A 24,972-nucleotide genomic window follows, 5' to 3' on the forward strand; every position below is an offset into this window, starting at 1 on the left:
ATAAATTTATAGTGTTTTTAATAAAAGTATAAAGGAGAGCCAAGCATTATTAAAAGGAGATAAATTCTTCTTTTTTTTTTTTTTTTTTTTTTAAAATAACATAGCTGTTTTAATTTTATCTTTTTTTTTTCTTCTTTCAAAATGACTGAAACTACAGAAACTCCAAAAGCAGTTCTTAGAAGACTGTATCCTGGAAAACGTTTAGAAGTAAGGCAAAGAAGAAAAAAAAACTAATTAGTCATTTATTTATTGTTTACATTTTTCCTTTTTAAAAGGATTCTTTTCAATGGCCTATTGAAAGTTTAGATACTCTGGAATCAGCGTTCAATGTTCAAGAATATTTACAACAACTAATACGAAAAGATTATAATGATGTTCATCATATTGTTGAATTACCAGATAATGTTGATGATGAAGTTTGGCAATATGAACATTTAAGGTATTAAAATTTAGATTGCTTGGTTATTTCACAATTTAATAACAATCTTTTTTTTTTTTTTTTTTTTTTTTTTTTTTTTTTTTTTTTTTTTTTTTTTTTTTTTTTTTTTTTGCTAGACAAGTTTGTTTAGAACTAAGCTTACTAGTTGTAGCATTAGAATCGGAATGTACTAAACAAAATTGTCCCGAAATGAAAGCAGACGGATGGCTATATCTTTGTGCTGCTCATCCTGCTACACAATCAGTACATGTCAAAATCTTTATAAAGTTGATATATGTATATTTTATTTAATAATCCATTTATGCATTTACTTTTATTAGTGTCCTGCCATAGATTATATAATTCATACTTTAGATGGAGCAACGATTTTATTAAATAACTCCAAATACTTTCCAAGCAGGTAAATAGAGAATGATAAAACTAAACTTGGATGACTGACTGACTGACTTTTTATTAGGATTTCAGTTCCTGAACCATCACTAAAACATTTCCAATCTATTGCAAGACGTCTTTATCGCATATTTGCTCATGCTTATTTTCATCATAGAGAAATATATGAATCCTTTGAAGTAAGTAAGAGAGAGGAAATTAAAGTATTTCTAATGAATAAAACGTATTTTAGAATGAAACTTCCTTATATGCAAGATTTCTTTTGTTATCTCAGACTTATGGGTTGATCCCATCAAGTTTAGTCAGTATCCCAGATAAAGAAGAATCCAATGCAAATGATAATGAAGAAGATAACGATTACAATAGAAATATACCTCATAATGCGTCTGCCATTTTATTATCTCAAGGTTCATAACATACTTGAGTTTTTATAATCTTAATAAAATTTATTTTTTAAAATAATTGTTTGTGTATATTGCGTGTATAATGTGCATTTTCGCTTTTGATAGAAAAAAAAAATTGTTATGTTTTTTTTTTGTTTGTTTCTGTTTTTGCTTTTTATACATATATATCTTTTTCTTTTCTTTTCTTTTAAAGGGCTTCATCTTCATCCATAACTGGTAACTCAGAAGGTTTAACCATACCAGGAATAGCTAATGCCTTGGCCATTTCTGCTTCTCTTTGAGCCTTTAATTCATTTTCCTTTTCTTCCAAGTATAGTTCTGCATTTTCGCCTGCAAACTCTTTCAACTGAATCAAAAAGTCACGTACTTCTAACTTGAACTTAGTTGGGCTATTATTGAATTCAAACATAGCTTGAACAAAGACCTTAATTTGTCCAGGTTGGAGATGTGGGAAAGCATTTTGAAGAAGAGTGGAAACATATTCACGCAAAAAGTCAGCATTAGACATATTGGGGTTGGACGCTTGAGATGCATCAAAGAGAGGAACTGCAATCATGTTATTAGAAACTAATTGGAAAAGACGTGCCAATACTTCTGTTTGTCCCTTAAATCCACTCTTATGATCACGATCTGTGAGTACAAAGAAAATATCTTGAAGGATACTAAGGTAGTATGACTGATAAAAGGCACCAGCAACAGCAGCATCTGTGCGACTAATGTTATCAATCAATTCACCGCAAGTTTCAAGACCGATATCAGCAATATCACGCATGGTATGTTTGAATCCCCAGACAATACTGTCAATAAAGAGTTTGAATTGAGCAGGTGCTAATTCTAATAAGGCAGGGAAACAATGTCTATTGATGGCCTTCAACATGGAGTAGAAGCCTGTTCTATGTTCTGGGTATTCAGCAAAGTCTTTAGTAATCATATTTAAAGTAGGTTCAAAGGTGGCTTCAAAAATAATAGGAACACGGGGGGTCATCAATGACTATATATATATGTATAACATACATGATGATTAGTATATATCCATATTTCTTATATAATTATATACATATATGTCAAAATATCTTTTACCTGCAACTTGTTAATAATAGTAGCAATAACATTCAATACTTCAGCATCTCTAGCAGCATCCACGTTTGCATTATAGTCAGTCAATACAGCTTCTAAGAAAGGACTAACCATATTGTTATTGACAGCATTAATATCAGTAGCACATTCAATATAGGTATCAATCAATTTTAAAATTTCTTTCTTAATCGTTCTCCAACCGCGAACTTTAGGTGTCTTTGTGGCAATAACACCTTGTGCTGAAACACTTTGAGATACTAAATTGCCAACAATTTGGTAAAGAGATAATAAATCCATATAAATTCTGCTTAATTGAATGATAAAAGCAGGTCCTACAGAGGAGCAAGCTGCAACATTTGTCTTGAGAACATTTGCCAACACCTTAATTTCATTTGCATTGTTCAAACACTCCGTATTTTGCTTAGCTTGATTAATCATATTATCCCACTACGGTATATAATAAATATGTCAATAGTCTGAATTGTATCTTACATAATTGTATACTTACAGCAGAATTAGGAAGTTGCATGAATTTGTTCATCAATCTTTCTTGAGCTTGAGGGTTTGTTTGAGCAGCTACCATATAACCAATAGCTTCATAAAAGGTATGGATTTGTTGAGGGGCAAGATCAGAAGTAATGCGATTGATGTTATCGAGAATATCTTCAACAAAAGGATGTACTTCACCTTGTTGTTGGACAACAAAGTGACGTCTACATTGCTGAGCAATCTTAATAAATGTATCACAAGCCATATCCTGAACACCTTCATGGGACTCATGCATAAATTCAAATAATTTATTAACGACCGTCTTTAGGAATTTCCAATGAGCCTTCAAGAATCGAGGATATTGTCCAACACAATACATAATATTTGAAGCAACGACTGCCTTATTATCCTTACCACGTTTCATTTCACAAAGAGAAAGGAGTTCCTTAATGACAGTAACTAAGAATCGTTTCTCAGTTTCTTCATTCATAGCACCTGAAATAGAACCAATAGCCCAACATAATTTATTTAGATTATTCCAAGACCATTCGCTTCCATCCATCTAAATCTGAGGTATTAGAAAAGTCTATTTACTTTTCTCAATTCAATTTTTTTTTTACCTGTCTGGCTAACTTGGCAGTCATAATTTCTTCAGTGTCATTTACATCAAGATTGGTAAGATAAACAAGAACTTCTTTCATACTCTTGTATAAAACAATAGTATCACTTTCCTTTACAAATTCTCTTACAATTTCACCTTCATCATTTTCAACAACTAAAACCTATACATATAAAATGTCAATAAAACCCTTTTTTTTTAAAAAAAAAGAAGGTAATCAATGATCCACTACTTACTTCCTCAGGCTTAACCATACGTTCAATCATAACAACTCTCAAGTTAGACAGAACGGAAAGGTAAAGGTTCTTTCTAGACGCGCCATTGAAACCACCCAAGTTATTTAAATCTAACAATGAACTGGTTCCTTGATTTGCTAAAGCTGCTTCTTCAAATAAACCTTGTACTAACTTGGCCCAATATTCCAAACAAATCTTGAAAATTTCACGATCTTCGACACGAGAAATTTTAATAAGATAGAAATGTGCATTGACAAGAAGCTCGTGAGAATTAGGATAACGTTCAACAACCTAAAAGAAGAGTTAACAATGTAAATTTCTATGATATAACTCCTGTTATACCTTAAGATGTTGAGAAAGGAAAGTTGTAAGGAATAAAGCTAAATTCTGAACAAAATCTTGATCGTTGTCGTTACTATTTTCATAAACTTCAGCAATGTCTGTACTAGGAGGAATCATGGTATTTGTAGCTGTCATAACACTGGTAAACATAAATACAATTTTGTCATAATACGCTTCAGTAATCTCAATTGCACTAATTTCAGTAAAACATTTAAGTGTGACATTTCTAAATTGAGGTACTTCAAAAAACTAATATATAATCAAGTTGATCAATCATCAAATTAAAATTAAAATTAAAATTTGGCTTACTTTAGCTCGAAGTGTTTCAATGAGATCAGTTTCGAATATATAACCAATGGGGACCCAATGAACAAATCTCAATAAAGTCTCAAGGGTAGCTTTAATAAGACTAGGCTTGACAGCTTTGTCGAGAATCTCTCTACACAAGTCATAAATTTGTGCGAATTCCTGCTTCATTTGTGTTTTTAAAGTAGATGCTTTGATTTGAGTCATTTGTTCATCAGAGAAATCAAAAATTTCTTCACTGTTATAAATAAAAAGTTAAATATCTCTTATACATAATATATATGTATATGTATATATTTATCTTTTACCTCAAAAGCTTCAAGATGGCCATATTATTTTCACAAAGTGGAAGACTGGTCTTACTTGAAGCAATAATTTCAGGAATAAAAGAGGGCCAATTATGAGGCCATTCTTGTTTAAGGATCTAGCACAAATAATAAGTAATTGTTAAGATATAATTTAATCAATATTTAATTATACCTGAACTAGAACCATGTTGAGCTTGTTGATATAGGTACGTTCCTTTACTAATGTTGCATCATCAGAAGATTGTTTTACAATAACATTAACAATAAAATAACGAATAGCTATCATTCAATAATACGTTAGTGACAACATTTATTTATATCAAGTACTTTTTATTAAGAAAAATGATGGAATAATTTAGTCAACTTACCATTTCTACTATCAGCTTGTAAGGTATTCCATCTTGTTTGAATAAACTTTTCCAAAATCTGCAACGCGATAAACTGTATAAAAAAAAAAAGAGAGAAAAAATCGCGTTATATTTATTTCATTTTTTGTTTTGAAATATTAAATTTCTTACCTTTGTTTGAGGAATACTAGATTTCTCTAAAATACCATCAACACGTGTCCAAGCTTCATCATGGTCTTGAAATTGGGTTAAAACTTGTTGGGCCATTTGTTGCTATAAAAAAGGTTTGTGTAAATTGAAAATTAAAATATTGCACAAGCAAAAAAAAAAAAAAGGAAAAAAAAAAAGAAAAGAGCTTTTCTTACCTCATTACCAGAGCCTGTATAAAAGGCCATGACAACTTTGTCCATCAAGCCAACATCAAATTCTTTGCTAAAATCTAAAAGATTTTCAGCCATTTTTTTAGTTTAATAGTCTGTTTATGAAAAAAAAATAAAGAAGGGAAAAAAAAAATTGATTACTAAAAAAAATAACATGCATTGAAAGCAAGCGTATTGCTGCGTTAATTTGAAAATAGTCACAGGCCTTTATTTAAAAGGCGATATATACAACCAATTAGATCAATCATTAAAAGTAACTGATAATCTCTAAAGAAAAATAATGCTTCATATATACTTTAATCATACACAGAAGTCCATTATGATATATATAAAGAAAATAGAACGATTAAATTAAAAAGGTAAGATTAAAACTTATGCAGCTATAGACACAAGTTAATAATTAGGACTCTTCAACTAAATTCAAGTAACATCTGTCCATGAGGAGCTATTCAAGTTCAATGGAATACCCCATTCCTTATTGTTTGAAAAAAAAAAAAGAAGCGAATATGTAAATGAATGATTGTTTTCTATTTTTGGGCAAACAGTTATGAAAGAAAGAAAATGAATATACAATAAATTCAATAACCAATAAATACATATAAATAAGTTACATCAACGATTATGACTGATTATCAACAGAAAATACGTTAACAGAATTTATTGCATCTAAATCATCGGCACATAAATGTCGAGCTATTTCAATTGCTACCCTGACATATTTAGAACGATGTTGCTCATAAAGGTACAAAATAATCATTTTTATTTATTTCTTACACTTATAGCAAATAAAAGTAATAAAGCTTATAGTTAAACGTTGAACACAAATAAATTTCCTTTCCTTTCATTAGCCATTTAATTATAACATTAATGCATTTAATAAATTGACAAATCCCCCCTTTTTTTTCACGTATAAATTTAATAAATAAGCTTTATTTTTATTTTTTATTTTTATAAATCAACTTTTAATTGCGAAGTGACTGTATTAATTATAAACAAATCAAATGTTTCTTTTATTTCTTCAGTAACTTATTTTTATTCAATTTAAGCTTCGTATGTCGGGTCATTATGTCCCCCAAAGTATGTGTATCAAACAATGTCATTTATTTAATATATTAATTTACCTATATAATTAGCAATGAGTAGTGAAAATGGCATGTTTACAGAAGCAGAAGAAACTAAACTACAAACTTTCTTAAATAATCTTGAAACAGTTGATACAGATGTTCAATGTAATCTAATAACATTAGTTATTTCCATTTTCTTTTTTTCTTTTTTTCTTTTTTCTTTCTTAAAAAAAATGAAAAAAAAATAAATAAATATCTAATGGCATTTTTACGTATATTTAGTGGAAAAAAAGAATGAAACAACAAGTAAAAGAAAAAGTGAAAAAAAACGGACAACGCCTTACCAAAAGAAAGGAAAATCCCCAAAAGGGCGAGCAAGAAAGCAACCACATGAGTTACTTTCAGAAGAACAGAAAAAAGCAAATCATATTGCTTCTGAACAAAAGAGAAGAGCTAATATTCGAGTTGGCTTTGATCAACTAGTAAACATAGTACCAACACTTGACAGTTATCATCGGAGTGAATCCGTTATTTTACAGAAATGTAATTTTGTACATGTACATGAATGTTTGTAATGTTAATTTTATTTTGTTTTATTTTTTTTTATAGCTGTGAAATACATTAGGGATTTAATAAAAGATAAAAAGGAGCTTAAACTAAGAGTTAAAGAATTACAAACAATGTTAGGTGAATTGTAAGTTAATTTAATATTTATTCATTTGAAGTAATTTTTTTTAACATCATTTTGAATATTGTAGCCCGAACGAAGATGTAAGTTGTTCTTATTACTTTATTTTTTTTTTTATTATGTATTAACTGACCTTTACAATTTATAGAGTTCCGAAGATGAAATAGAATTTTACTAAGGATTCCATAGTTATCTGAAATAAAATTATCAATGATACCATACATGTAGATCCTTTTTTCTTGTTCTAAAAATAGTGCAAAGGATTTATTTATTTATTCTTGATTTGAGGCTAATTATAGTCTTTTTTTTTTCAATTCTTACTTGGATTCTTCATATATGAATACCAGTTTAAATTATATGGCGTTTTTCGAGAATACATATATGTGTAATAACAGAGCAAAACTCTACTCCATTTCATAGTTAATATTAATTACTGATTCATTTAATACATACGGGCACAAAAATGCTATTAAGGAAGCATAGAGCTGTAAAATGAATATGATTAACAGAGCAAATACTTTATATTAGATTAGATGTATTTTATTTACTGCTACAGCCTTTATATTTCGTTATTAGCGTTCTCTTGAAAGACGGAGGACAAGGATTCATACAAACTCGTCAATATATATATACATGTATATATAATCAAAAACTTCCTTACACTACACACTTTCTCGCTTTGATTAAATAAAACATATAACATATTTATTTACATATATATGTCTTGCTATCGATATATACCTACATAACTTTTGAATAGTAATAATAAGAAGGTTACTTGGAAAGCCTTTTGTCTTTTTTAAATATGATCTTGCTACAAACAAGTAAATATAAATATTTAAATTCATCAATACATATCTTATAATCTCATTGATGAAATAATAAAAAGAATTTTGTCAGCTTAATCAGCTTAAGGGCTATTAGTAAACGCTTTAATGCTTAGGAAGACTCTAAGGTATTAGAAGATGTATAGATTCATGATATTTATGTTTTGCATAAAAATGAAGTCACTTGAGACTAAATTTTAATAAAAAAAACAAGCTCTCTTTTATTATTATTTTTTCTCAAAAGTAAACAATAATAATAATAATAAAAATAGCAATGGAAGATAATAAATGGGAAACATATAATGAAGGTAAAAAAAAAAAAAAGAAATAAATGATCTACAAATCAAATTGAATAGGTATAATTTTTTTATTTTTTACAAACATTAGAATTAGAAGATGATTTAATGATGGAAGATAACCAAGAAGATACCAACGACACTACAGAGAAATCTACCTCAATAACAAACTCTTTCAAAGCTAATAATGTATATCCTGAAGACTTTGTTAAAAATAACAACCCATATAGAAGTAGGTCCCTATTTAGAGGTATGGGCTCATTTGATCTTACTTCAGCATCTTCACCTTTTTGGAATGAAACTCTCGATGATAAAGGCGATCCAAGTTCTTTATTAAAGCATTTAGAAAAGACAATTGTACATGGGGACTTTTTTAACAGTAAGAGATTAATGGATGTCATATATATATAGTTAATAACTTGTTTGCATTTTAGAATTCACTGATGATTTTGATGATGATGATGATTTAGCGTAGCGTAGTATAATAACATTTTTGCTTCCTTATAAAAATATATAGATACATACATAAATATATGTTTTTTTTCCTTTCCTACTTTTTATTTTATTTTATTTTATTTTTTATTAATCTAAAAGTTCTTCAGCTTCTCCCTTCATCAATTTGTCAGCAATAACTTGTTGCACTTCTTTCCAATGAAGTCTTTCTTGTTTACAAGTATCTCTATCACGAATAGTGACTGTTTCATCTTCTAAACTTTGGTAATCAATCGTGATACACCATGGTGTACCGATTTCATCATGTCTGTAATATCTTTTACCAATCTTCAACTTTTGTGATTCAACCACAGTATACCATCCTTTACATCTTAATGACCTTGCAACCTTTTGGGTCAAGCTATTGAATTCAGGTTTACCAGTTAATGGCATCACTGCACATTTAATAGGAGCGAAACGAGGATCAAGTTTAAGAACAATACGAGGTGGTTTCCCTTTATCATTTTCATCTTCGATTTGATGGAAAGCATCACATAAATAAGCCAGCATAGCACGATTTAGACCACAGGAACTTTCAATAACATGAGGGACATAACTACTCGATTCTTCTGATATTTTAAAATTAGCCCCCGTGTTTTGAATATGTTGTGTGAGATCATAATGTCCTCTATTCGCTACCCCTTCTACTTCTCCCCAACCCCAAGGATAAAGATATTCAACATCTGTACAACCACTTGCATAATGTGCCATTTCATCCTTTGTATGATCGCGTTGTCTAAAGTTTTCAGGATGACATGCATGTTCTAGCCACCAACGAAATCTTTCTTTTCGCCAATAATCAAAATAGGAGTTGGAATGACTGGGTGGAACGAAATATTCAAGTTCTAATTGTTCAAACTCTGGAGTTCGGAAGATGCCATGTTCAAGGCGAATTTCATTTCTAAATGATTTACCAACTTGGGCAATGCCAAAGGGTGGTTTCATTTTCATTGATCGCACAACTTGTTCAAAATTAACAAAGACGCCTTGTGCTGTCTCTGGTCGAAGGTAAACGGTACTTGGCTTCAGAACTTCATCCACAGTCGCTCGAATGGTTGATGAGATAGATTCCTTTTGTTGAAGGGTTGTTTGAATGACTCGATCGATTGGATCAATGGGATCTAAAAAAGTTTTAAACATAAGATTAAAAGGTCGACTATCAGTTAAGAAGGGAGAGTTTGTGTTGGGTTCAACGTATCCATGATATTTTAAGATAAAAGGGCTTTGGTTGTCATCTTTCATTTCAAATGTAATCTCACCGACCTGTCCGTTTTTCAAATCAGGATTCATTATAGATGCTGTATGTAGAAGGATACAGTTTCCTTTAACAGTTAATTTGATGTTTGGTGCTAGTTGCTCTTCAATTGTACTTTTCCAGATTTGTGCAGTCTCTTTATTAGGCGCTAAAATGGGTATATGTCCGTCTTTATCTAACGTTATTTGAGGTGCTTTATCAGGTCGAAAACGCTCCTTAGTCAGTGTACAATCCACTAATAAATCTGTAAATTCATCAACATGACCTGATGCTTTAAGGACATGATGAGGGGTCAAAATACTTGTATCTAGTCCAACTACATCATCTCGATAATAGACATGACGACGCCACCATGAATTCAAAATGTTTTTCTTCAATTCTACACCTAATGGTCCATAATCATAGGCGCCTCTTAAACCACCATAAATTTCTGCTGATTGGTATAAAAAGCCTCGACGGCGACAAAGATCGAGTAATGTACGAAACTTTTGAGCCATATATTACTTCTTTCTTTCGGTATAATTAAGAGAGAGAGAGAGAGACGATGATTTTTACCCCGGAAAATGCATTATTTTTACTTTATATGGATAGTCACACTCTTGTAGAGAAATGTCTTTTTTCAAAAAAAAAAAAAAAAAAGGTAAAGGATATACCATTTCTTCTTTATTCACATTTATTGAATGACGACAGAATATAAAGAATGGGAAGAAAATAAAATGTCAAAAATAGCATCAGATTGCAAGCTATATGAAATGGTTCAATATCAATGTGAACCTAATCTTGACCATCTAGAATGTACACCATTCGTAAGACTATTTCTACGGTAAATGATAAAATGATATTTTTTAGATATAAAGATAAACTTATATTTGGTTTAGATGTACAGGAGCACCAACTGTAGAAGTGACACCTGAGTATGACCAAGACGGTAATCCTATTTCAAGGTATGATATACAATGATACAATAGTACTATTTTAATAATGTATATAAATGCTTAGTATATCATTGTCAACAGTAACGTCACCTTCACCGAATGTATTAAAAGAAGAGGAAGAGGAAAAGCTAAAATCAGCTTGATAAATTAATAATAAGAGATAAATTAATAAATGCATAAAGTTGATTTATCATTTCCTCTAAAAAGAAGATATTTATTTATATAATAATCTTACTTGATTGTAAGCCTTATTTCTTTTCTTTTTTTCTTTCTTTTTTTTTTTTTTTTACCTGACCTGACCTGTCCTGACAAAAAAAAAAAAAATAAAATAAAAATGCAGCGTATTTTGTTTACACTATTATTTATAACTATCAGTATTGCTGTCCAAGCTCAACAGCAAGCAACAAATCCTGGAGGATTGATATCTATTCAGGATGTCATTACTTATTTTCAAGAACATGCAGCAAACGCTCCAGCTTCCTCTTCTAGCAATCTCGCTCAAAACTTTTTAACTTGGATATCACAAAAACAAGAAACGAATACTAATCCTGTAGAAGCACAAGCTCCCAATCCTGCAGAGGTACAAGCTCCTAATCCTACAGTTGTTAATCCTCCTCCACCTGTAGCTGCTCCCGTTGTTCCGGTCACAACATTTTATACTTCTCAATTACCTACTCAAAACTTACCTCCTCCTCCACCACCACCTCCATCCCCCACTACCGCTACTACAGGAGCACCCACTGATACACGTCCTGTAACCACAGGTCAACCCACTACAACAGCTACCTCTATGCTGTCTACCACCATGACACGCAGTACTTCTATTTCAATGTCTCCTAGTAGAACAATAAATACGACCTCTACAACTACACCAACAAGAACAAATAATGCTAATGTTTTACTTAATAATTATCCTTTAACCTTTATTACCTTGGGATTAGTATTTATTTCTATGATTTATCTTTAAAAAAATAAATAAATAATAATAATAATAATAATAATAATAAAGTAAATGTATAATAATTCCCTTTTATATTTATATGTATGTATGTATGTATGTGTAAACATATACGTATATAATGCATTATTTACAATGTAAAAATAAAGGATAGAATATTATTTTTGAGCATAATTCATAGCAGATGCTAAGCTTTGAATGATACATCTTGCTATTCGAATATTTTCATAATCTGGATGTATTGTTTCTGTATGTTTCTCTAAATCTGTTCAAGCATGATTAGTAATGACATGTATTATTATTATTAGTATTATTATTACCTGTAAGTAATAAGGAATATCTTGTTACTCGTTGAATAGGAATAATAAAATAATCATCCAATGTAAACTGTCTAGTCTCTTTACGTAAATCAAGTTTCTATAAATAGAGTCATTTTAAGTACATCATCATAACATATACATATACATTTATACTCTATTTTTTTTTTTTTTTTTTTTTTTTTTACCTCTTTATAAAGGATATATCCTTTATTATGTTTAAGTTGTTTTAATAGTTTTATGTTGGCTTTATAGTCTAACGCACATCTTAAGAAAGTAATCATCGATTCTGACATACTACATAAGATTTGACCGATGTAGACATCATCTGATAATGAAGTAAAAACTGCCGTAGACATCTCTTCTTGATCCTTCCCACTACAACGATGAATTAATGTGGAAGAAAAGTCCATAAGATTATCAAGATTAGCAAACCAATCTAAATCACTCGCTTTTACTAAAGGACTATTTCGTTCCAGAGCAAGTTTTAATGGATTACAAAACATGACTTTAGCATAATTTAACTGATTCCAGAAATTAATCTCTGTTATATAAAATTCTTGAAGAATAAATTTTCTTATTTGAGTATACCGCGTTCTTTTTTCAACAGGCTAAAGAAGAGAAAGAGAGAAAGAGAGAGAGAGAGGAAGAGAGAAAGAAAAAGATGAGAAGAAAGATATCAAGTGCTCATTTACTTGTTATTTATTTACCAAATTATCTATAATAGGCCTTCCTTGTTGTTTCTTGAAATAATCTTCATTTAATGTTTTTATAAGATGATATTGCCATTCAAGTACTGCTTTTGTTTCTGATTTAGGATGAACTCGACGTCGAAGTTTGACAGTTCTTGGCTCTAATTGTTTAAAGCTCATAACAAATTTCGTTGTATGTGGTTTATAGATATCAAATAATAATACATTTGATTTCTGTTCTTCAAATGAAGAGAGTGATGATTTAACATGTTCTTCTTTATGATTCTTCTTTATATTATGGGCTACGTCTTCTGATTCAGGCATAAACGATAGCTCCTTATCTGAATCTTCATGTGCATCAGGACAACTGAGTCTTCGATGAGGGTTATAATGATGTTTAGCCTGAAACTGTTCTATGACGGTCGATCTTTCTTCTTCTTCAGCTGTTGATAACGTAGAAGAGAAAGAAGGTGATTCTTGATGTTGTTTATTTATATCAATCAAACTTCTTCGTCTATTGACAGAGATAGTAAAAGATGATGAAGGCGGTGTACTTACTTGAGTAGTTTCCCTGTCAGAGAAATAATGATCCAGATGATAAAGTAACTGTGGAGGTGGATCTGGTGGTTCGACAGTACCAGGCTTAAGACCTCCATATCCTATTCTATTGAGCGGTGGTGTTGAACGTTGTCTCCTTAAATTAATCCGAGAAAATGAGAACCATTTTTTCTTTAATAGATGACTCTTCAAGTCTGGAGTGGATTGACAATGATGATGATATGTTGTATTAGTAGTGAAATCTGATTCATCAGTGCTGGTAGTTGTCATGTTTGTAAAACATTGTTGTTTGTCAGCGCTACTTTCATTATTATTATGAATAAAAGTGTGCTTTTCTTTATTAGGAGAAGTATCATGATGCTGTTTCTCTGTAACATATTTTGATGTTTTATCAATTTTTAATTGTCGAAATTCCTTCTGAATTGTTTTCATTTAAATGATATTTTATACAAGCTTCATGTATATGGTAATCTTACTAACAAAATGAATGAAAAAAAAAAAAGACTTTGAGATACAATAAGCACAAACAAAAAATAATAATATTAAAAAAAAAGAGCTAATTTTTTATTTTAATACTTACCATTCTTTTAATATTTTACCAGATCTTTTCGTGATGGGAGAGGTTTCATCTGTCAAAATGTTGAATCACAGAGAGAAAAGTCACAAAATTCACGTGTTAATTCTGTTAAAAAAAAAATGGCTGCATTAGCGCAAAAAAAAAAAGAAAACACTTTCCCCCTTTTTTTTTATCTTTTATTATTCATTTCTATTTAAATAATAAATATATACATAAAGAAATGGCGCATATCGTTAAAAGACTTTGTCTACAAAGATCTCTTCTTCTTCAACGTTCATTTCAAATCAACATGTCAACTACGTTCATTAAACCAACATGTCAAATAATGAAGAAAAGAAGTAAATTATTATTATTTTATTTTCATTTTTTATTTTTACTCAAGTATTTAAAATTAGCTTTTTTAATGACAAGACCAGTTTTGAATAGTAGAATTTCTGAAGCAGAAGAGCAAATCAAAATAGGTACAGACTATTTAAACAAGGGATCTCTTGATATGGTAAAAGGATAAAATGGAACCAAACATAATTTTACTAACCCCTCTCTCCCTCTCTCTCCCCCCCTGAATTTGAATTACGTAATAATAATAGGCTATGCATAGTTACCATAAAAGCGTACAAATTGCTCCTAGTGGCGCTGGTTATTTTAATATTGGAGTTTGCTACTTTCAAATGGGTAAATTATTGATGATCAAAAAGATATTATTTGTAAACTTATCATTCTTCTTCTAAATAGGTAAACATAAAGACGCTATAAAATCATTTGAACGCTCCTTAGAATACACGCCACACTCAGCAGATGCACACACAAATATAGCAAATGCTTATCTAATGTTAAAAGATACAAAAAATGCAATCCAACATTTGGAACAAGCTTCTAATTTTAATCCTTTAGATGGAGAAGTACAATTTAACCTTGCTTGTGTATACGAAGCAGTAGGAAGATTAAATGAAGCAAAGACAAGATTTGAAAGAGCTGAATTATTAGGAATTGATAAAGCAGTCTCTGGTTTAGAAAGATTAAAAAAGAAATTATAAATTTATTTATTTATTTGGCACCTCCTATATGAACAGAACGTAACACTCTAATTAGACAATACATTAGCTTCTATAAAAATATATATACATATATACTTTGCTTTAAACAAACCTTGCTACATTTTCCATAGCTTTATATCTCATTCTTTCTCTATGATTTACTACCATTGAATTAATAGGTAATGGTGTACGCAAAATTCTAAACAAAAAAAATGAATGAATGAATTAGTCTCCTTTTTTTCTTTTTCTTTTTCTTTTTTTGACTTTACTTTTCAAACAAAACAATCACATCTCGACTATTTAATCGATTGTATTTCTTATTTCTTATTTGAGGTGTAAGATATTCTTCTGGATTATCTGATAAAATGGCGAGATTTAATAACTGTCTTAATTCTACAAAGCTATCCATCACAGTAGGATCGCCCAAGTTATTTACAAAGTCTTCAATAAATCGAACATCTGTATTAAAATTATCTAATGCAATCCTTGTCAAGTGACGATAATCAGTATCTAATAATAATCTCTTCATTGACTGACTCAAGTGTTCTAAAGCATCAAAATACAATAAACTTTTTATCGTTTCTGGTAAGTTTAATAAAGCTGCATTAGTAACATTGGTTAGAAATGTGACTAAATCCTGTAGATTAGGACTGGGTTGTCTTTGGATCTCGTCCGTTTCCCAATCATATTCAAGTAATTCTAAAAATTCATCTAGTTTTGAATTAACAAGCTCGAAAATACGTTTCTCTGCTTTGCGACGGGTATCTGTAAAGGTAGAAGTAGCCTTAAGGTAAATATGTCCTGATCTATGAAATGAACGTGTCTCCATTAATAACATTTCGAAATCTGGGCAAGTGGATTCAAAATACTCGATATTGATGATGATTTGTACAATTTGTGATAAGTTTGTAGATTCTAATTTCTTTAATAGAATAGCATTCACTTTTTGAATTAATAAACTATCCACGGCCTAATAAAGGAAAAGGGAAGTTTTGTATAAGAAGAAGAAGAATCCGTTTTCTTTGCTTTTTCTTTTCTTTTTACCTTTTTGAGGATATCATCCATTTCACCATGTGTCTGACTAAAACCTTCTGCAAATTGATAAAATTGATGTACAAAAAAACTAACATCTCGACAACAAGTTGGGAATACTTTTGAAAATGGCAAACGAAGAGGAAAGCTATTAAAATAAATGAGATACTTGCTTGCTTTTGTACGGCGCGTACATCATTTATATATCTTCTTACCCATATCGTTTGATGAATTCGCGATCAGGTCGAAATCGGGTATATTGCATTACTTCTTTTAATTCTTCTTCATTCTCTACTGTCATCGGCATACATTCATCCTCTTGTACAATCTATAAGAAAATGAATAGTCGTGTATATATTTATATACTATATTCTCTTATTTACCTTCTCAAATACTTCACTGTATTGACTTATGAGTAACTCCGAATATCTTTGAAAAAGAGTTAACAATGTTTCCTGTAAAGGTTTCACGGAATAATCAAAGCCTTCTAACGTCTGGATAAAAATTAACAAGGAAAGCTTGATCTTTAGGAATAATTCGGGGTCTTTGCAGCCCTTTAAACTTTCTGATACAACTAAAATGACTTTGCCTGTCACCATTTCCCATAATCCATCTACTTCTGCTTGACTTCTAAAATCAGTTGTATTATGTAATATCAAATGCTCAATAATAAAAAATCCTACGATATCTTGAAGTAAAAAGTCAAAAGTCGTTAAATTACCGTCTTGTAAGTTAATCGGTGCTGATAAAGCTAAATTAGCCTGTGCCTATAACAAATTCAATATATATTGTTTTTTTTTTCTTCTACAACCAATCTAAAGACTCCCTTTTAAAGACTTACTCTTCTATCTTCAGAATAAGACGTCTTGAATTCATTTCTTTTTTCCAAAGTTTCATACACATGAATACATTTATAAAGTGGTTCGAAATCGATATTTATTTCATCTAATATACTGGCTACAAAAAGAAAAAAACTATTAGTGACTATTCACTAAACTTTGAATTTCAATTATTTACTTTCTAAGCCTTCATTAACAACCATTTCAATGGCTGAATTGACCTGATGATGTTGAAGATTCTTTAATTTAGGATTTTCTGATGTTTTCATTTTCCATTTCTCCTGTCTTTCTTGCATCCTTTGCATTGCTAAATTTCCAATCTGTCGAGATATTTCACGTATCCTAGCAAATACAAACATCATGATTTCAACTTTTTTTTTTTGAATATAGTATGTTGATTCTATCTTTACCTTGCAAGCCATTCTTTTAATTCAACGGTGACTGTATTCTTGATTGTATTTTGCATAACAGGCACACCTTGTGCTAATATTTTCGCAAAAGTATATTGAGTTATATGTCCTAATCTGTCATTTTCTAGTCCATTTAATGTCTATTTATTATTGTATTATGTGTGTTATTTTTACTTTTCTTTTCTTTTCTTTTTTTTTTTTTTTTTTTTTTTTTTTTTTTTTTTAATGTATGTATTACCTTCAGAGCTGAATAATATTTCTTTTGTTCTAATTGCTCATTTACTTTATTAGCTAATTCTAAAACATTTAAACTTGACTGTAGTACTTCAATAGCATCCTCTACATTTTGTTGTACTTTTCTTGCATTAGTTAACTCACGTTTCTTGTATTATAATAATAATAATAATAAAAGAATTAAGTTTTTAGTATTTTTAATGTTTATTTATTTCTTACTTTTTCTGCCCATTTTCTACCTCCATTTTGTAAAGTATTGTTTACTTCTGTAAGTTTTTTACGAAGTTCAACTGAACCTTGTCGTACTTTTAATAGTTGGTCTACAGCATGGACAAATTCCTATACACAAATGGATGTATATGTATGTAATGTATACATGTATAATAAAATGCTATAATTAAATTTCCAAATTCCACTTTTTTTTTTTTCTCTTCTTTACCTGATAATGTGCATTACACATGCGTTCAATTTCTCCATCGTTTTTTCGAATTAAAACATCTAATGCATTCAAAAAAGCTGTTTGTTTCCCTGTCTCGGTAATATTTTTGATGATGGGGCCTAATTGTTCTAAATTTTCTGTATCATCCAAGGTTATCGAAAAGGACTCTAAGCCCGAAAAACTGTTTGGGTCGTTTACTTTTTCAAGAGATTTTGCTAGTTTCCCAACGTCATCATCATTTTCAGATGTCATTTTTGTTTTCTTCAAATGAAGTAGAAAAAAAAAAAAAAAAGGAGATAGTATGCATTTGTATTATTATTTTGGCATTTTAAATTCATGTAGTGACGACGCGCTGCTGTTGAACAAAACAACCAATCACGTTATGTGTATATCTTGAGTTAACATTGAAAGAGTTTAACAAAAAAAAAAAGACAAGCAACTAGCATAATTATCATTTACAATAAAGAACTTTATCCCATCCTTAATTTCTTCTTAAGAAGATAGCACTTTATTTCAATGCTTACAAATGAAGTAGTGATAAACAAAATGCAAATCCTCCATTTTTTTTTTGTTTTTGTTTTAGTATGCCTTCCTTAATTTGTTCATGTTATTTACAGTGACGGACATGATAATATCAACGATTCTATTGCTTGACATATCCTCTCCCTTCACCATATTTATGTATGAAGGGATTTCTAGCACTTTATAAGGATGATATAGCAGCATATTTACATTTACTTGTTATCTCTCTATTTTAAAATAGCAGTTTTAGACACAATTGATTTTCTAATCAATTTTATTATAGTATGCTTTGTAGGCTTTATATTAGCCTCTACTTTATTATTTGGGAGGTGAGTGGTGAAATATAAAGTCTCATTCTCTTTTCTTCTTCTTCTTCAAAAAAAAAAATAATATACGAAAAAAGAAAGTGCTGTGTTTTATGAATTATACATGTTGTAAAGTTAATTGGATCAAAAAGATGTGGTATTTTAGGTTGAATTTTTCTTTTCAATCTTTTCAATTGGAGGAATCGACTATAAAAAAGAAAAAAGCAATTAATGCATGTTGTATTTTAACATTATTTTTTTTTTCTATTTTATGTATTCACCATATCAGGCTTCATAACCTATATGTATCTGTTAATAAATAATTTACAAGTGTATTCTCATTCACTTTTTTTTTTTTTTTTCTTTTTTACTTTATTCACTAATGTACTTCCAGTAGCCATTCCGCCACATAATATAAGAAAGGTATAAAATTTATTGATTTTAGCCATTTGTTGCAGGTTAGCAAAGTTTTAGGAAAGAAAAAAAAAAAAAGTATTTTTTTTAGGGATAATCCCCTTCCATTTGAAACTAGATCAAGCGGGGGGGGCACAAATAATAATTTAAATAGCAGCAGTATAAAAAATCCTTTAATTTATAATAGAAACTTTTATACGAAAGAAGAAGGGCAACAACTATAGTAATAATAATAATAATACAAATTTTCTAAATTTCATTCTTATTCAATTTGGTATCATAATTGAGAGAAGAAGAACGAGTTAACCAAGAACCAATTTTTTCGGACATCTTGGATACAGAACCTCTTCTACGATGAGAGGTCATGGAAGTGGATCTAGAGATATTATGAGCAGGAGATATCGGTTGTAGATATCCATTCTCTTTTTGTAATGGTGGTGGTATAGGGTCATTATACTTTGCCATTTTAGATGCAATAGGCGTAGGTATATTAGTTATAGTGTTTAAATCAATGGTATGTGCTGTTTGTCTACATGTTATTGTAGCCATTGACATGCCAGGTGGTATCGATTGTGATTTTCTTATTGCTGTTGAATGATTCATAGCTTGCTGCGTAGTCATTCCATAATTGGATGCTAGTAAAGCATAATAATTAGTATCTTTTGGTGGAACGGGTGGTGGTGAGGATGTTGATGACGACGATGATGATGATGATGTCGACGACGACGATGATGATGACGACGATAATAAAGATGAATCATTATTATTTGTAATAATAGGAACATGAGTTGATTCAGATTTTGTTGTCACTACAAAGTCTGTCTCCTCTTCATTTGTGTTTAAATTATGAGGTGGGGTATTTGTATGATGATGATTTGACTTATTGTTTGATACACTTTTTGAAGAGTTCTTGTTACGTAAGAAAACATGCGATAATTTACGAAATAAAGATTTACTTCCATTATTTGCTGTACTTTGCTGTGGTTTGGTAGGACGATCATCTAGATTTAATGTCTCTATTTGTGTAGATTCATTTGAATGAGAGGGTTTATTTTCTTTGTTATCTGAGCTATCAACATGATTTTCTACTCGAGATGAAGTGGTTTCTAATGTATTATCACCCAAGTTATGTTGTGATAATGAAGAACGAAGCCAACGTTGAATTCGACTTAAATAAGTTGTTGAATGAATAGCAGCTGAAAGTCCAGTTGTGCTCCCAGTTGTTGTCTTTGAAGCATGTATTTGAGGTAAAATAGGTGGTTGACTTAGAGGAATATCAGTTAGTAATCTTAGTGTATCATCACCTATAAGGGAACCCTGACTACTCTTGGCAGAAGAATAACCCCCTCCTCCACCATAACCTACAGAATCAACAGATGTCTTTCGCGATAAAGCTGATTTAGTGGAGATACGATATTGTTGTTGCTGTTGTTGTTGTTGTTGTTGAAAGTGGCTCGCTTCCAATTCCTTTGCCATTAATTGTTCAGAGGCTAAATAATATAAAGATAAAAAAGGATGATAGGCAGCAGGAACAGATTGAGGATCATCATAGACAATACTCATAGGAACAGGATGACCAGAAGAGGGTAAAGGTCGACGTGCATGACAATCTGCAATATAAGTAACGGCTTCATGATAGACAGGTGATTGTATAATTAACCTTAATCGACGTTCAATATCATCTGGAGTTCCTAAATTAAAACCTTGAGAGATTCTTTCAATTACTTTTGGATTTAAAGGGAGACTTAAAGGTTTTCGAAAAGGTAAATGGTTATTAATAGGAGAAGCTTCTTTATTCATCCAGGGATGATGAATGATATCAGTCATGATAATACGTCTTGAAGGGTCAGTGACAAAGATACGAGAGAGTAAGTCCTTACAATCTTCACTCAAATGAGCTGGATAATTAACATGACCCCGTTTAATTTTTTCATGAAGACCTGGCATTGATTTATCATCAAAAGGAACAGAGCCTGTGGCCATAACGTAGATAACGACACCTAAACTCCATATATCCACTTCAGGACCATTATAAGGGTGTGCTCGTAGTAACTCAGGAGCAGCAAAATAAAGTGAACCACAATAGGTAGTCAGTTGACGTTCAGGACAAAAGAGATTAGAGAGCCCAAAATCTATAATTTTAACATGTCTCCCAGATTTATCAATCATGATATTTTCAATTTTCAAGTCACGATGAACGATTGAATTTCTATGCAGATAATCAAGAGCACTTACGATTTGACGAGAGAATAGTCTTGTCCTTCTGTCTGACAAACGTTGACGTTTAACAATATAATGAAGCAATTGACCTCCATTTACATAATCCATTAAAATATAGAAATAAGGTCCTTGAAATACTAAATCTTTTAAACCAACAATATTTGGATGTCTTAACAACATCATAATATGGGCTTCTCTAATCGTTCTCACTTCTCGATTTTCTTCTCTTGCTCTTTCTTTTGCTATTTGTTGTATTGTTTTCCCATGCATATAAGTTGGATTACTTAACAATTGTAAATTAGCTCTTGGTACAATCTTTACTGCAATCTATATAAATAAATAATATTAAAATCATGGAGAACTAGGAAGAGAACACGACTTACCTTTTCACCAGTCACATTATGAACAGCCAATTTCACTTTACCCATACTTCCTTTACCTATACTTTGTTGTAAAGTATAATTTCCTATTGTCTTTGCTAGGACATAACGTTGATGACATTCTTTTTGTGAACGAGTAGAACTATTTCGACTGATTTTTGTTGTCGTATCGTATGTTTGTAGATAATCTGTTGTCATATCTACTTTTATGTATTTTAAAAGAAAACGATATAAATAGTAACAATATAAAAATAAAAAAATAAAAAGCGATATAAAAAATGAGAAAATGGAAGAAAAAGAAAAAGAAACAGAAACAGAAAAAGAAAAAAGAAAATAATAAAAAAAAACAATAATAATAATAAAAAAATATGGCCCTTTCTCATTTGAGGTAATCAACGCGTGATAATATAAACTGTTAGTTCTGGTTCCTTTATAGGCGCCATTTTAAATTAAACAACAACAACAACAACAACAACAACAACAATAAAGTAAAGAAATAAATTTTGAAAATCCTCCTTATTAAATTAGTCACAACAATAGTAAAGTAAGATCCATAATTATCAAGTACATGAAAAGAAGTCATTTTTTTTTTCATCTGGATATGATAAAGATAACCAGAATTACTTGAATACAAATTAAATTAACATTACGTTTAAAATTGAATTTTATTATTATTATTATTATTATTATTATTTTTTGTTTTTTTTTTTTTGACCAAATGAGCACATGGCATTTTTTATCTGCTGTGTTGCCCTAGTCAGTTCTAATAGTATACAAGTAACATTATAGTTTTAGCACTTCAAATTCAGACAATGTTAGTATTTTTCTGGACGAATCAAAATTAACTTTCTGATGTTTAGCTTACCTTTTTCGGAAAAAGTAAAAACGGAAATCAGATAAAAGGAGAGACAAAATGTTAGACGAATTAAAATGCAACTGTCGACTAACAAGTTATTTTTTTTTTTTTAACCTCCTGTCTACATGGATGTTACTTGCGAACAACGTTAAGAAGATTTAGATAGCGTATTATTAATAAAAAAAATCCATCTTTTGGTGTTGATTTAATTGTACAATGGGAAACCAATTTACGACTGCGTTGAGCAAATTTAAGGATTTTTTTTCTTCGATTTAGGGGGTGGATTCTTAAAAACAGTCAACTTCTTAAGCATTCGTACCATTGTAGCACTACACAATGTAAGAGTGGGACTCAAAACTCATTTTTTGATTATAACCTATATCAAACCTTGGGAGCCAAAAAAAAAAAAGGATCCGAGATCTCTTTGTCTTTTTAAACTGGCAAGTTCATATCTGTATTCAGCCAGTCTAAGAGAAACACAAATAAGTAGATAGTCTGCGCTTGGATTACATAACTAATAAGCAAGGCATCTTTAGTGATTAATCTTGTGATGGGATCTTCAATATACCATATTTTAATCTTATTACATTGGATGTCGGATAGATAATTATGTACTGAATGAACTAATTATAAACCTGATAGATAAGAGCTGTTAGAATGATCTGACTGATGAAATAGATGAATCAACTTTATATCATTAAGATAAAAAATTTTCTGAATGAGAGCTTGTATGTAGTATCATGAAATTAATACTAATATATCATTTCTTATAGAACTTAACAGTCATCAAAAATCAAGCCTATTTAAATCAATAGTTTTGTAAAGGTCGTCTTTTTTCTCAAGTCGTACGTATATTATCTTCATGCGTATGTCTATTTACCCAGACGTCAAAGCTGTTATACAACAGAAAAAAACAACAAGTAGAAGACGCAGCAAAAGCAGCTGACGATTTGAATAATAAATCTAAACAAAGAAGAGGTAATATAAACTAACTGTTAATAAGAAAATAGAGAAACTCAAACTGTTATAAGGTATCAGACGCAAGGATACCTTTGAAGAAAAAAAAAAAAAAAAAAAAAAAAAAAAGTCGAATTCAAAGAGAGCACGCAGCTCAACACCTTCAGACCCAGACGTTACATGTAAATCTTGTGGTATTAGTGGGCACTCTTCGACTAGAAGTAAACTATGTATCAACTATAACTTTACTTTGCAAGAGTTAATTCAATAAAAACTTGGTACTCAATATGAAAGATACATAGTATCATTGCCTCTCAAATCATTCGTACTGGCACCGAGTAATGATATATTTGAGAATGCTCTTGAAAAAATCCAAAATCTGTCTGTTTTTTCTGCGGAAAGTTATCTTTAGGGCACAATTTTTTTTGTTAATTATGACATTTTGAAACACCCAGAAAATTTGACTAATGACTTTTTTTTTCGTCAAAACTTCTGGTACTCTGTGTGTCGACTTATTAATGGAAACATGAATATTAGCGAATTTACTCAAAAATACTCTCCTCAAATTCCTTTCCTTGAAGAAACGTGGACTGAGCTTAATAACATTGAAGGAGTTAGCTTGAGAATAGAAGTTGAAGGTTTAAAAAATTATGGCCAAGTTTTATCCACTGCTTGCGAAACTGTTTCTACATGTTACAATAACTACTATGTGGAAAATTTCGAAAATATAGTTTCAAATTATTTTATATACATACTCCGTGGTGCATTTTCTGTAAGTAAAAAAAAAAAAAATAAAAAAAATAAACATATGGTTACTTTTGCTACAATGACTAAAACTAACTTTTAGTAGGACATGAGAATGCCTGTGATCAAGTCTATCATATATGATCATGTTTTAAATGTCTTGTTTTCTTCTGTACCAGTACATATAACGGCTGGCAATATCTCAAGTTCTTTAGACGAACAGACGCAAAAGAGAGTTCGTACTTTTTTTGAACCCCCTAATGTTGGAGATCAGGAACAGGCTGCCTTCACTTCCTGTGACAAAAGAAACGCTAAATAGTGCTCCATTCAACATTATGCCAACTTTAAGGTATATTCGTGAAAAATATTAAATCAGTAATTGCTGAGAATCAGCAGCAAGCATCCTCAGCACAGCCACCAGTAGTTTAACATCAACAGCCTGTTTTACAAGAACCAGAGTCGTCAAGTCAGCCACGAAGAAGACCCAAAAAAAAAAGAAATCAAAAAAGAACAAAGACTCAAAAAAAGACAAAAGCAATAATACACGGTTCCAGCCACCTAGAACATTTAGCTTGTTCCCTAATCCTAGT

The 24,972-nt window shown here is 30.4% G+C and overlaps 11 protein-coding genes across 11 annotated transcripts; 6 read left to right on the top strand and 5 right to left on the bottom strand.

Moving 5' to 3' along the window:
• Window positions 1-141: 141 nt before the first annotated feature.
• On the top strand, window positions 142-1,244 carry BX663DRAFT_530463 (Mob1/phocein; the record flags this gene model as incomplete). Its single annotated transcript, XM_051530317.1, has 6 exons — window positions 142-207; window positions 276-439; window positions 556-688; window positions 760-839; window positions 897-1,008; window positions 1,062-1,244. 6 exons carry the CDS (start codon window positions 142-144, stop codon window positions 1,242-1,244), a joined length of 738 nt encoding a protein of 245 aa, XP_051384393.1.
• Window positions 1,245-1,420: 176 nt separating this feature from the next.
• On the bottom strand, window positions 1,421-5,415 carry BX663DRAFT_485228 (nuclear export factor CRM1; the record flags this gene model as incomplete). Its single annotated transcript, XM_051524601.1, has 12 exons — window positions 1,421-2,224; window positions 2,314-2,757; window positions 2,819-3,361; window positions 3,420-3,581; window positions 3,655-3,945; window positions 3,997-4,245; window positions 4,306-4,540; window positions 4,611-4,726; window positions 4,783-4,889; window positions 4,979-5,051; window positions 5,129-5,230; window positions 5,323-5,415. 12 exons carry the CDS (start codon window positions 5,413-5,415, stop codon window positions 1,421-1,423), a joined length of 3,219 nt encoding a protein of 1,072 aa, XP_051384394.1.
• A 925-nt stretch (window positions 5,416-6,340) lies between these two features.
• BX663DRAFT_504969 (uncharacterized protein) lies at window positions 6,341-7,377 on the top strand. Its single transcript, XM_051526994.1, has 5 exons — window positions 6,341-6,414; window positions 6,471-6,566; window positions 6,684-7,095; window positions 7,160-7,172; window positions 7,238-7,377. Exons 1-3 carry the CDS (start codon window positions 6,390-6,392, stop codon window positions 6,974-6,976), a joined length of 414 nt encoding a protein of 137 aa, XP_051384395.1. The 5' UTR covers window positions 6,341-6,389; the 3' UTR covers window positions 6,977-7,095; window positions 7,160-7,172; window positions 7,238-7,377.
• A 1,417-nt stretch (window positions 7,378-8,794) lies between these two features.
• On the bottom strand, window positions 8,795-10,456 carry BX663DRAFT_432306 (glycyl-tRNA synthetase; the record flags this gene model as incomplete). Its single annotated transcript, XM_051522922.1, has 1 exon — window positions 8,795-10,456. The coding sequence occupies one exon, from the start codon at window positions 10,454-10,456 to the stop codon at window positions 8,795-8,797; it is 1,662 nt and encodes a 553-aa protein (XP_051384396.1).
• Window positions 10,457-10,573: 117 nt separating this feature from the next.
• Window positions 10,574-11,181, top strand: BX663DRAFT_504974 (uncharacterized protein). Its single transcript, XM_051526995.1, has 2 exons — window positions 10,574-10,782; window positions 10,838-11,181. Exons 1-2 carry the CDS (start codon window positions 10,640-10,642, stop codon window positions 10,917-10,919), a joined length of 225 nt encoding a protein of 74 aa, XP_051384397.1. The 5' UTR covers window positions 10,574-10,639; the 3' UTR covers window positions 10,920-11,181.
• Window positions 11,182-11,184: 3 nt separating this feature from the next.
• BX663DRAFT_542075 (uncharacterized protein) lies at window positions 11,185-11,861 on the top strand (the record flags this gene model as incomplete). Its single annotated transcript, XM_051530802.1, has 1 exon — window positions 11,185-11,861. Exon 1 carries the CDS (start codon window positions 11,229-11,231, stop codon window positions 11,859-11,861), a length of 633 nt encoding a protein of 210 aa, XP_051384398.1. The 5' UTR covers window positions 11,185-11,228.
• A 67-nt stretch (window positions 11,862-11,928) lies between these two features.
• On the bottom strand, window positions 11,929-13,963 carry BX663DRAFT_560095 (Dbl homology domain-containing protein). Its single transcript, XM_051531882.1, has 4 exons — window positions 12,880-13,963; window positions 12,358-12,780; window positions 12,173-12,269; window positions 11,929-12,117 (listed from the first exon to the last, which is right to left on the bottom strand). Exons 1-4 carry the CDS (start codon window positions 13,849-13,851, stop codon window positions 12,011-12,013), a joined length of 1,599 nt encoding a protein of 532 aa, XP_051384399.1. The 5' UTR covers window positions 13,852-13,963; the 3' UTR covers window positions 11,929-12,010.
• Window positions 13,964-14,311: 348 nt separating this feature from the next.
• Window positions 14,312-15,030, top strand: BX663DRAFT_550797 (uncharacterized protein; the record flags this gene model as incomplete). The annotated part of the gene is made up of 4 exons (XM_051531236.1): window positions 14,312-14,334; window positions 14,408-14,492; window positions 14,584-14,668; window positions 14,729-15,030. The coding sequence occupies 4 exons, from the start codon at window positions 14,312-14,314 to the stop codon at window positions 15,028-15,030; spliced, it is 495 nt and encodes a 164-aa protein (XP_051384400.1).
• Window positions 15,031-15,295: 265 nt separating this feature from the next.
• On the bottom strand, window positions 15,296-18,236 carry BX663DRAFT_432237 (exocyst complex subunit Sec15-like-domain-containing protein; the record flags this gene model as incomplete). The annotated part of the gene is made up of 10 exons (XM_051522914.1): window positions 15,296-16,000; window positions 16,075-16,210; window positions 16,278-16,390; window positions 16,446-16,829; window positions 16,904-17,007; window positions 17,080-17,243; window positions 17,312-17,451; window positions 17,550-17,693; window positions 17,765-17,884; window positions 17,985-18,236. The coding sequence occupies 10 exons, from the start codon at window positions 18,234-18,236 to the stop codon at window positions 15,296-15,298; spliced, it is 2,262 nt and encodes a 753-aa protein (XP_051384401.1).
• A 1,238-nt stretch (window positions 18,237-19,474) lies between these two features.
• On the bottom strand, window positions 19,475-22,023 carry BX663DRAFT_550800 (kinase-like domain-containing protein; the record flags this gene model as incomplete). Its single annotated transcript, XM_051531237.1, has 2 exons — window positions 19,475-21,772; window positions 21,829-22,023. 2 exons carry the CDS (start codon window positions 22,021-22,023, stop codon window positions 19,475-19,477), a joined length of 2,493 nt encoding a protein of 830 aa, XP_051384402.1.
• Window positions 22,024-24,164: 2,141 nt separating this feature from the next.
• BX663DRAFT_550801 (uncharacterized protein) lies at window positions 24,165-24,701 on the top strand (the record flags this gene model as incomplete). The annotated part of the gene is made up of 2 exons (XM_051531238.1): window positions 24,165-24,410; window positions 24,489-24,701. The coding sequence occupies 2 exons, from the start codon at window positions 24,165-24,167 to the stop codon at window positions 24,699-24,701; spliced, it is 459 nt and encodes a 152-aa protein (XP_051384403.1).
• Between the last annotated feature and the right edge of the window lie 271 nt (window positions 24,702-24,972).

This window comes from Cokeromyces recurvatus (assembly GCF_025118155.1).
Source record: "Cokeromyces recurvatus strain NRRL 2243 chromosome Unknown BX663scaffold_8, whole genome shotgun sequence".
Taxonomy (NCBI): domain Eukaryota; kingdom Fungi; phylum Mucoromycota; class Mucoromycetes; order Mucorales; family Mucoraceae; genus Cokeromyces; species Cokeromyces recurvatus.